General features: G+C 37.3%; 1 protein-coding gene across 1 annotated transcript; it reads left to right on the forward strand.

Moving 5' to 3' along the window:
- Positions 1-1,009: 1,009 nt before the first annotated feature.
- On the forward strand, positions 1,010-10,582 carry LOC108274502 (secretagogin). Its single transcript, XM_017484705.3, has 11 exons — positions 1,010-3,029; positions 3,133-3,203; positions 5,648-5,719; positions 5,811-5,900; positions 6,289-6,345; positions 7,434-7,511; positions 8,046-8,101; positions 8,214-8,259; positions 8,390-8,449; positions 8,545-8,613; positions 9,886-10,582. Exons 1-11 carry the CDS (start codon positions 2,978-2,980, stop codon positions 10,012-10,014), a joined length of 780 nt encoding a protein of 259 aa, XP_017340194.1. The 5' UTR covers positions 1,010-2,977; the 3' UTR covers positions 10,015-10,582.
- The last annotated feature ends 2,280 nt before the right edge of the window (positions 10,583-12,862 follow it).

Consider the following 12,862-nt stretch of genomic DNA (forward strand, 5'->3'; position numbering starts at 1 on the left):
TCATATGAATATCTCGTCGCCGATAGCAGTGGTAATTGAAATATGTGATCATATTGTCCGATATGATAAAGTGTAGTCAAGTATTAAACAATAGTTTTAGCCAGGGCTTTTAATGATACAACGACACGTCAGATTACATCAGAAAAGAGTTTCCCGTATCGTCAGGAGGTCGCAGGTTTGCATCCCAACGAAGGTGAGGAAGCGAGAGAGTAAAATTGGCCATGCTCTTTGGGCAGTAAGGACATACTCTCTCTCCCCTGTCAATCGCAGCGACGCTAGCCAATCAAGGGGGTCTATGAGCTCATGTATGTGGAAGAGGGTAGATAGCACTTTCCTCTGAGTGTGTTACGCTGGCCTGTGAAGCAGCATGAGCAGCAGGCTTCGGAGTCTCAATGGAAGCATGGGTTAGGGTTAGTGGGGGTGACTTGATAAGACCAAATTGGGAAGAAAATGGGGGAGGGGTTTATGAAAATAAATCAATAAACAGCAGAAACAGCAACAACAAAAAAAACAATTCATGTATAAATGTAAATGTATAAAATAAACTCTGAAATCTAGTGAAATCTAGGTTTCTAATCCACTTTATGAAACCTCCACATGGTGTATCGTGCAGATGATATCTCTGAATCTAATCCAAGAGATTGTACAAGCACCTTAAACGCAAAAGAAACCACATTCTTCACACATGTACTGTATACATATAGATCTTTTATACTCATTCACATGTTTCATTGATTTCATTCTTTAACTTGTATAACGGTATATTGTATTTTATTCGTTCTCTGTGGTGATGGATTATACGTAATAAATACACGTTCTTTTAAAAGGGAATATATAAATATATTTTGATAGATTGTTCTGAGACCGTTTTTTTTTTATTATTTTATTAAATATGTCCATAAATATGACTATTTGTATATTTGTACCAATTGAAATAAACAACAATATATATATATATATATATATATATATATATATATATATATATATATATTGTACATGATGGGGATATGATGTGATATCAGTATTGTTCTATAATATCGATACGCTTTCCTGATACACTTTTGTAAACATCATCGTTGTCATACACCGTCAGAGTGTTACACTTTGTCTTTGATACACACTGTAAAAAAAAATAATAATTTAAAAACTGGGCTACTTTCTACTACTACTTTCGTTTTTATAAATGCTGGACGACAATCTCTGAACCTAATACTACAGTTGAGGTCATAAGTTTACATTTACATCATTTAAAAAAATAATAATAAGAGGGATAATTAAAATTGCATTTTGTTGTTTATTTAGTTCTGCCCTGAATAAACTATTTCACATAACGGGTGTTTACATCTAGTCCACAAGACACAATAATAACTGAATTTACACAAATGAACCAGTTCAAAAATGTACACACGCTTGATTGTTAACACCGCGTGTCGTTACCTTTATGATCAACGAGTGTTTTTATGTACTGTGATAGTTGTTCACGAGTCCCTTGTTTGTCCTGAGCAGTTCTGTTCTTCAGAAAAGTCCTCCAGGTCCGGCACATTCTTCACTTTTCCAGCATCTTCTGCATATTTGAGCCCTTTCCAACAGCGGCTATATGATGTTCAGATCCATCTTTTCACACTGAGGACGACTGAGGGACTCGTACACGACTATTACAAGACGTGCAAACGTTCACTGGTGCTCGAGAAGGCAACACGATACATTAAGAGCCAGGGGGGTGTAAACATTTGAACAGGATTATGGGTGTAAATTATTATTTTGTTTCAAGAGCTTATTTTTTTTTATCATTTAGTACTGGCCTTCAGAAGCTACATAAGATATTTACATGTTTCCCAGAAGACAAAATAATAAAAATGTATAGTCGCCCTTGAGAACTTGTTAGCAAAACCTCAGCAAAATTATACACCGGGAGACATTTTGTGCATCCTGAAGCTGTTTTGTCTTCAAGTATAAGGAATGTGATATGCTGGGTTTTGTTTTGTTGTTTGCAATGTTTCTTTCCTAGCCGTTCTGTATGAATGAGTGTATGAATGGCATATTCTTGTCATATTTCCATCTCACGCCCAATGTTCCCAGGACGAGCTCCGGATCCACTTCGACCGTGACCAGGATAAAACTTCTCACTGAAGGTGAATCCATCCGTCTGTCCATTTTCCATACCGCTTATCCTACACAGGGATAGAGCCTGGAGACTATCCCAGGGAACTCTGGGAACAAGTTGAGGGAGATCCTGGACATATATAGTCTATTTAGACCAGCAGAGCCCTCCCCCACCCCTTAATTTGTTAACCTACCAATCCCCACCCACCAGCCAGCTCTCCCTTACCTTCCAGGGAGGATGAAGGTTAACACGTGCTTCCTCCGAGACACGTGAAGCAATTGCATGCTTGCTTCTACGTCATCACAGGGCAGCGTAACACGCTCGGAGGACAGCGCTGTCCACCCTGTTCCTCATACATGAGCTCAGAGTTACCCACGATTGATTGCCTAGTTTTGCTGTGATTGACAGCGGCGAGAGAGCTTCCACAGAGCTCATTTAAATAAAAGTAGCTATTACAAGTGTATAAAATAAATACCAACCCTATTTTGGTGCATATGTTTGTTTTCCTTGAGTCTGTTGCAAATCCTGGCTTGATACCAAACACACTCGATCCGTTTTCTTTCTGCAGCTGCTTCTCTTTCATTCCGTCTAGCATCCTGACCTTCTTCCCAAGTAATACCCACGTGCCCGTATACTGGCGTCCCCAGTGATTGTCTCGGATCGGTCTCATTATGTGTGGGTGAGATAATTGATGAGCAGTCCCTCCCTCGGAGAGCGGAGGTGTACTTAGAGCCACTGAAATAGGGCAAGCACGGGAGTCCACTCATTTGGTCCGAGCAGACTACAAGCGCACTCGGTCTCACCTGTTGGAGCTCAGCTGTTTCTCAACGTGTTCTCTACACCACTCCGCTCTCTCACTCTCTCGGCACGATGGACAGTGCTGCTGCTTTTCTCCAAGTGTGGGGTTTGTTCGATCCAAACGGTAAGCCTAGTCTCTAAACCTCATATCGTCGTGCTCTGGGTCAGGATGATGAGATGTACCGTTTGTGGAGATGCGTAAAAACGGTGTTTTTTTATCACGGCAGATCATGGCTACATCGAAGGAAAGCACATGGACGAGTTTTCCCGGCACATTGTGAAGAAATTAGGGATGACAGTAAGCCAGTAATTTGTTTCTCTATGTGTAATATACAGTAGTATAAATATAGCCGAGTATGCGTCTGGAGAGAATGTGGTACAGTATATTAGTCAAACCGTCACCCATTTCTGTGTTTAATACAGAAAATTCTACACGGTGTTTCAAAACGCACTTGAACTTTGTTGCTCTTATCTTTTTTCGTCGCTTGAGTCCATCTGTCACCAGCGATGTTTGAGGGCATTCAGTGGAATCACCATTAAAGTTGCATGAATGACAACAATGGTGTGTTTTAACTGCGTGGGCCGTGAGCTTGTTTTTATGTATGCTCGTGTGTGTTAATCTTTTATATCTGCTTTAATATTATTTACCCATACTCAAGTCACAGTAGGTGAACAATTCTATCTGTTTTTATGCACAGCTTTTCAGAGCTCTACCCCATCCATCAACAGGACCATACCCGAGCTGGTATTATATAGGTGATCAGAGACTCAAGAGATGTGTGTGTGTGTGTGCGTGTGTGTGTGTGGTGATGGTACGACTGTATCACACAATGTAATGTTAGTTAGTTAGTTAGTAATTTATAATGCGCTTTTTCTAGTCACTCTTTACGTAGTATGGGGTGGGGGGTGGGAGTGGATGATGCGACCTGGATCCACCTGGATGATGCGACGGCAGACATGGTGCGCTAATAATCCCCATCTCTAAACTGGCTACATCACTCTCCCATCCTCTCCACCACACACCAGCTATTGGTGGAGAGGATGGGAGAGTGATGTAGCCAGTATAGAGATGGGGATTATTAGGCAATGGCTATCCGTGTGCTGTTATAGGATCGTGTGGTGTGATGCAGCCTGGGGGAAAATGGTCTCACTGTTAGTGTACCTGTTCGCAGATGATTATTTTCCTACAACACCTTGTCCTAAAGTGTATGTATGTATATATGTATGTATACAAAGTGGGGTCCAAAGGTCTGAGATGTTTTTTGTTTTTTTGTTTTTTTTTACAATATTCTGAATATTTAAAATGGAAGATTTGGCACTATTTCTAGGTCTCTATTTCAATATAAACCAGCGTGTGATATTGACCGTGTTAACCGCTTTGAACAAAAGTTCCGATTTTCCTCATGTCTAATCTCTTCTATTGAAGCACGTGTTGAAGTGTCCTTGGGCAAGACACTGAACCCCGAGTTGCTCCCAATGGCAAGTTAGCACCTTGCATGGCAGCTCTGCTACCATTGGTGTGTGAGAGTGTGTGTGTGTGTGTGTGTGTGAATGGGTGAATGAGAACCAGTGTAAAGCGCTTTGGATAAAAGCGCTATATAAGTGCAGACCATTTACCATTCAGATTCGATCTAAAATGGATCGTAAGGTTTTGCACAAACGTGTGCAGCTCGAGTGCACACTACGGTCATTGAAGCAAAAAAAACGGGACGAACCAAACCCTAAGAACGCCTTAAATTCATGTCGAGATTTCAGAGATTCTACTTTTCACTCAAGTCATCGTCAATAATATAATTTGTAATGAAATGTGTTGTATTGAATTGGAAAAGAATGAAAAATAAAATATATTACATAGAATATTTTGTGTATGTACAGTATGTACTATAAATATCGACACGTACATACGTATAATGTTTTTCCAACCCAGATTACTCTATAGTTAATAGGCGATTCATTATTTTTGTACTCGTTACTGTAAAGATAGATTGAATTTACACGTAATGCAATTAATACTACTGTATCTGTGGCCAAACACATAATCTGCTAACGCTGTTCTTTTACGTGTACCTTCTGCTTTTGTTTGTATCCTTCAAAACCCAGTACTTTAAAGGAAGCGGTCGAGCGTGGTACTCGTTTTTGTAGGTTTTTAAAAAGATCTGTAAACTTGTCATTTACTTAACAGTATTTTTGGTATTTATATTTATATTATATAACCAAGGTGTGCTTGGTTAAGGCAGTGCAGGGCGTTCCCCCAATAGAGCACAGGCTAGCAACACAGACCACCAAGCACCCATGCCAGGCTAGGAACATTAGATAGGCTGAAACCATGAGTCCCAGCTTGGCATGTCAAACCCCCCACCCCCACCCCAATTTCTCCATCTGGGGATTAATAAAGTATTATCTTATCTTATCTTATCTTATTTTATTATTTGTTTAGTGTCATTGTGATTGACAGGGGAGAGAGAGTATGCCCCTCCCACCCAGACAGAATGGCCAGTTTTGCTCTGTCGGACTCTCGGCCACGGATGACTGTGTCATTGTCGGGATTTAAACTATATATATTTTCACACAGTGTGCTCAGTAATGGTCCTCTGGTGATCCCTGTGCATTAATGTGTATAGAGCGGGGCTGATAGTAATTGAAAGGCTTTATGTTGATCAATTGTCATTCAATTCTATCTATAAGGCACTACAGCTTTTTTAATCCGCTCCACAAAGTTAAAGTGGGTTTTACTGTTAAAAGGACAAGCTGATAGAGGACAGACTGCAGCGACTCAGAGACACGAGCGCAGAAGGCCGTCTACAAATCCATCAGGTGAGCTGGTTAGACAGAATTAAACGCTCTGCATGCCATCTCTTGTTTATTTAATACATAAATAATAAATAGCACAAAAACACACCTACAGGTGGCCAGCATCGTCCTGCCGGAGGAGGAGAACTTCCTGCTGCTGTTCCGCAGGGAGACGCCGCTGGATAACAGTGTGGAGTTCATGAGGGTCAGACCAGATTCATCTACTCTTTTTCTTTTTTTTCCCTTAATCCTGCTTCCTTAATTTCTCCTGCCTTAGACATTTTAGTATGTCTCTCAGCGCTTACATAAACGCGATACGTACTCATTACGATTTTCAAATCCAATAAAGGGTCTGTAATGAACCAATAAAAATCTGATGTTGATTCTCTTTCTTCCCCTAATTTGACATCTCACGCTTTGTAATAACGCAATACATGGTAGCTAATAATAGCTTAACCAGCATAGAACTTGGAAGGAGAGAGTCACAATGACGAAGAGACAGTTCTAACTTGTCCGCCTTCTATCAAGTGCTAACTCAAAGTGAGTGTTTCGTTAATGGGTTTTAACTGTGAGCCATTTTTATCTCTCTGCAGATCTGGAGACGCTACGATGCTGACAGCAGTGGATTCATATCAGCGGCGGAACTGAAGGTACCGTTTAACGTTGAGATTGATTATAATATATGGAACGTGGAAGCTTACAATTTGAATATGAACGTTTCATATTTGAAGTATATACACGGCATATTAAATGCATTGTTTTTCTGTTGTGTATTTAAAACATTTTTACATTTTTGCCTATTTTATTTTTAAAAAAACATTGTCATTCGAAATGACAGGTTACATTTTTGAGATGTAAAAGAGACCCCCTATATACAAATTTAAAAATTCTAAAATAAATAATACATAGATTTTATGTAAATTAGGCCAAAGGTGAAGCATTCGGGATACGAAGTTCTCCATAGAAATTGCTGGAGTTCTCCATAGAAACCAGTGGAATTCCCTCACAGAAATTGATGGAGTTCTCCATAGAAACCAGTGGTATTCTCAATAGAAATTGCTGGAGTTCTCCATAGAAACCAATGGTATTTTCTATAGACACTGTTGGATTCCCCACAGAAACTGATGGAATTCTCCATAGAAACCAGTGGAAATCCCCACAGAAATTGCTGGAGTTCTCCATAGAATTCACTGGTATTCTCCATAGACACTCTTGGGATTCCCCACAGAAATTGCTGGAATTCTCCATAGAAACTAATGGTATTCTCCATAGACACTGTTGGGATTCCCCATAGAAATTGATGGAGTTCTCCATAGAAACCATTGGGATTCCCCATAGAAATTCATGGAGTTCTCCATAGAAACCAGTGGAATTCCCCATAGAAATTGATGGAGTTCTCCATAGAAACCAGTGGAAATCTCCACAGAAACCAATGAAAGCATCAAAATACTATAGTAAACTGACTAATTAAACCAGTTGTTTTGTGTTTCAGATGGACATTTTTATTGTCCCCGTCTTGTGATTTATGTAATATAATGATGAAATACATAAATGTGTATACTAGGGAAACATGCATGCACTCACCAAGATACAGTATATTCAATGTTTTATATATATAGAATGTGTGTATGTGTGTGTGTGTCCTGGACTACACCACTCACAGTGATGTATTTGAGGTGACATGAGACTACAATAAAGCTGTATGAGCTCTGTTTTCTCCTCTGTGCCTCGTCTCCAGAGTTTCCTTGAAGATCTGCTCGAGCAGCACAACAAGAGCATCACGCCAGACAAACTGGAGCTGTACACCAAGACCATCGTACGGTCCCAACTCCGTCGTTCTCGAATTTGATCACAGCAACAACAACAAAAAAGAATGTGCTGTTATTTAACCAGGAACAATGTATAATCATTGCTCTGGTGTGGTTTTCTGTAAGGAGATGTTTAACACTTGTGGAAGGAGTCTCCAGTGTCAGAGTTTTGTAACAGTCAGAGATTTTTTTTTTTTACATGTTTCCTCCACGTGAACGTCAGACAGAGGACGTTTCTTGGTAAAGTGATAAGCTGCATTTTTTTTTTTTTTGTCTCATTAACTGAAAGTGAGACAACGAGTTTTTATAGCTGCCGGGTGATAACAGTAACAGTAACCACAATTAATTATTTTCGGCATGTACCGATGTTTTATTAGGTTTATTAATCAGGTATTTATAAACATATTCTCCTTACTCTAAATCTAAAGAAATCTAAATAAAGTAGCTATATATGAGTCTGATGATGATGATGATGATGATGATGATGATGATATTGGTCCATTTTTATCCCATTTTTTCTTGCTTCTTTTCTTATTCCCCAGATGAAGATGTTTGACAAAAACCAAGATGGCCACCTGGATTTAAATGATCTGGCCAGGTATTCATATTAATAAGCTATATTTCTGTATATTTGGAAATGTATTACAGGAATTTGTATTTTTTTTTTCTTTTTTTTGTGGTTAATTGGTTAATTACTTCTTCGTCTCCAGGATTCTGTCCTTAAAGGAGAACTTCCTGCTGAAGTTCGAGATGGATGTAAGTAGCTCAAGTAGTGCAACTGCAGAAAATGAATCGAATCACACTACAGAGGTTTTGACGTTTCGTTTTCACTGCTGAAATAAACAAGCGCACGATGTATCCTTAATGTATGCTGCTCTCCGTCCAGGCCTGCAGTCAAAAGGACAGAGCGAGAGATTTCGAGAAAATCTTTGCCCACTATGATGTGGTAGGTTCGTGTGTATGATTCAGGAAGTGTTCATGTTCAAGCCTGAGGTTCAGCTTTAATGCCTCCTCGTAACTAAATGTGCGTGTGCTCGTTAGAGTAAAACAGGAGCCCTGGAAGGACCAGAAGTGGATGGATTCGTCAAAGACATGATGGAGCTGGTCAAGGTAGAGTCTTTTGCCATTACGTCAAACATTAACGAGTTCGCAAGGGTCATTTCAATTGTATGAAAGCTTTTCTTTGTAATTAATCAGCATACCTGATGGAAAATTTCATGTTATGATTGTTTGGTCTTGGTCCCATTGTCCCTCTGCCTGACAGCTACTTTAACCATTAGCCTTAATGTACAGCTTCTGTTAACATTACGTTAATAAATGGTTAACCATAAATGCATTACTTTGTTAATATAGTCATTCAAGCAGTAATTAAATCTTTACCGTGCCCCTCTTATTTCAAATGTAGCCAAGACAATCATCCAAGACGTGTTTGGCATTTGAGGTTTGCTTTTCTTTATTTTTTTGTACTGGAGCCACACGGCTAATATAGCTAACAAGGGAAATTAAGCATGATACACTCACCTCAAACTGTGTTGAGTTGTTTAGTATCTCAAACAGACTTATTTCTGACACTGTATGACAGTTATTTATTTACAACAACAACAACAACAACAAAATACAACAATACACAGCTGAAAACAGATAGTGCTCTATCTTGAAGCTGAATCCCTAAATGCTGAATCACTCGGTGTAATTTTAGCTGTTTGGAGTCTTTTTATTACTCTACCAACATACCTGAGGTAAATGTTGATATTCTGGATGGCTCTGTTTCGTATCCACTTTCCTTCTAGCTCTACATTGTGTGTGTAAAAGATTTCATGGTTAGCTAGTTAAAGTAGTAGCATCCCTAGCTGGATTATTAGCTAGCTAGCTATTGGCTGATTAGCTAGATTATTTCTTCCTCGGCACAACGTTAGTGTTAGACTCTGGTAGAGGCATGACCTAAAGTTTGAAGGTAGAATGGTACATTAGTAGTGATTTGAATAATAATAATAATAATAATAATAATAATAATAAGAAGAAGAAGAAGAAGAAGAAGAAGAAGAAGAATGTTCATTTGATTTATTGAATCTTATAGGTGTCTCCTTGACCACATACTTATTCTTTTATTTTATTGTATAAAATGATGTTTTTGAGAAAAATACTGTCCAGTGAGGTGAATGTGTGATTTACTGTAGCTAATCTGTTTGCTACCTGTTAGCAACATTAGCATCATAGCTCCAGTGCAACACTAAAGAAGCTAACGTCAGATACCAGACATGTCTTGCTTTAGTGCATTTCATTTCATTGTTATTTCACTGGTCACCTGAACTGTTCATTCACTTGCCGTGTATTTTAGCACGGCTCATGTTTACTGTTTTTACCCCCATGGCCGTCCCTCAGCCCAACCTGAGCGGCACAGACTTGGACAGGTTCAAACAGGCCCTGCTCAGCCACTGTGACGTCAACAGAGACGGAAAGATCCAGAAGAACGAGCTGGCGCTGTGTCTGGGGCTGAAGCTCGCTCCCTGAAGACCGGCACTCAGAGCGACCCCCTTACCTACGCACATACACACACTCACAGGCTACCTGCTAATGCTAACACCTTCCATATAACATTTCAAGCAATAATGCATGAGAACTAAACACTGCATTCAATGCTCATTTAAATCTTATTAACTTGAAAACCTTATGTAGTCTGTTCGGTGTTTACTTAGAAAAAGCTCTCGACTTAGATGTATGCGGTGTACTTTACTGATTTACTGATAAATAGATAAATGTGAATTTGTGTTACACAGAAAAAAGGTGTACTGCTTTTTCAATGTAGCTCTCAGTTATTTAGACAGCAATAAAACACACAGATGGGTTCAAAGTGTCTTCAACTTAAAAACAGTTGCCTTTAAAGTTAATACTGAGAGAACATTAAAAGAACATTGTTAGAATGTTCCTGTAAGAACGTCCGGTTGTAATGTTCTGAAAATGACTAATTGTTAGCTTCACAACGCTATTAGAACGACGCTCAGTAAAATAAATGAAAAATGTTTATAGTTAAACAAAAAAAAAAAAACACAAACAAACAAACACTAACATTATGGAAATATTAATGTTAAACAACTTTGCTACAACATTTTTACTTGTAGGAACATTACCACTAATATCAATGAAAACACTAATATCAATGCTAACACTATCAATGCAAACACTAATATCAATGCTAACACTAATATCAATGCTAACACTAATATCAATGCTAACACCAATATCAATGCAAATACTAATGTCAATGCTAACACTAATATCAATGCTAACACTAATATCAATGCTAACACTAATATCAATGCTAACACCAATATCAATGCAAACACTAATATCAATGCTAACACCAATATCAATGCTAACACTAATATCAATGCTAATACCAATATCAATGCTAACACTAATATCAATGCTAACACCAATATCAATGCAAACACTAATGTCAATGCTAACATTAATACCAATGCAAACACTAATGTCAATGCTAACACTAATATCAATGCTAACACCAATATCAATGCAAACACTAATGTCAATGCTAACACTAATATCAATGCTAACACCAATATCAATGCAAACACTAATGTCAATGCTAACACTATCAATGCTAACACTAATATCAATGCTAACACTAATATCAATGCTAACATCAATATCAATGCTAACACTAATGTCAATGCTAACATTAATATCAATGCAAACACTAATGTCAATGCTAACACTAATGTCAATGCTAACACCAATATCAATGCTAACACTAATGTCAATGCTAACACTATCAATGCTAACACTAATACCAATGCTAACACCTATATCAATGCAAACACTAATGTCAATGCTAACACTAATATCAATGCTAACACCAATATCAATGCAAACACTACTGTCAATAATAATATTAATATCAATGCAAACACTAATATCAATGCTAACACTAATATCAATGCAAACACTAATGTCAATGCTAACACTAATATCAATGCTAACACCAATATCAATGCAAACACTACTGTCAATAATAATATTAATATCAATGCTAACACTAATATCAATGCAAACACTAATGTCAATGCTAACACTAATATCAATGCTAACACTAATGTCAATGCTAACACTAATATCAATGTAAACACTAATGTCAATGCTAACACTAATATCAATGCTAACACTAATATCAATGCTAACAATGTCTTCACACTTGTATGTGTGTAAAATCTTAGTAACTTATCAGTAACTTCCCTGCTGAAAAAAAAAAAAACATAAAAAAATAGAAACCCTCACAGAGTTTGTAATGGTTTTAATGGTTATAATGGGAATTGTATTGGTTTTAATGGAAACTGTAATGGTCCCTGTGGGTCTCCTATTGGTGGCATGTTATGTCTAGTGGATACCATTAAGGACCAATAATGGTAATGGTTTTAATGGTTAGCTGATGGTTTGTAATGGTATTTGTAGTAGAAACAATTAAAATTTCTGTGATGGTTTCTATTGTTTTTTTTGTTTGTTTTGTTTTTGTTTTTGTTTTTTTGGGGATTCCCAGCAGGGCTTACCACTTATATGATCCGAAGCCGATCAATCGACATTCAAATATAAAATATACACAAACTCTTGTATGATGTGATTTTTTCCGACCGACTGACTGGATTTTCATTTCTTGTGTAAATTGTCCTGTCTGTGATTTACGTTAAATTAGTTCGTATCCACCCTGATGAAATAAAGCCGTTTGTGTCAGCGATGTTATAACATTGAAGGCTTGACAGGTTGAACATTCGTTTGAAGTAAATGTTCCTAGAACCATAACTTTTAGAAAACATTTTAACCTGTGCAGCAAAAACTCCAAAGTTGTAATATTTGTTCAGCTGAAAAAAGACTGCAGCTACTGTATGATGCTAATCTAGCTAGCAAATAACGGAAAACCTTCTGCATTCATTTAACTCCAAATCTTCATGTACTTGTTCAAATGACACTTGGAAGTCCTGAAATCTTAATATTATAAGTCTTTTGGTTTATATATATATATATATATAAATATATATATATATATATATATATATATATATATATATATATATATATATATATATATATATATGACAGTAAAGGTTTCTGTGTCCTAAACCACAGGAAGTCTGTGTGATATCACTGAACTAGATATGGTTGGAGGAAGGTATTTACTTATATATATATATATATATATATATATATATATATATATATATATATATATATATATATATATATATATATATATATATCTTTTTAATAAAGATTTTGGATGAGCAAGATCTCCATTACTTATTAGCCTCAAAACTAGAGAAGCAACCATCAGACATAAAACATGTCT

This window comes from Ictalurus punctatus, chromosome 14, assembly GCF_001660625.3.
Source record: "Ictalurus punctatus breed USDA103 chromosome 14, Coco_2.0, whole genome shotgun sequence".
Lineage (NCBI taxonomy): Eukaryota > Metazoa > Chordata > Actinopteri > Siluriformes > Ictaluridae > Ictalurus > Ictalurus punctatus.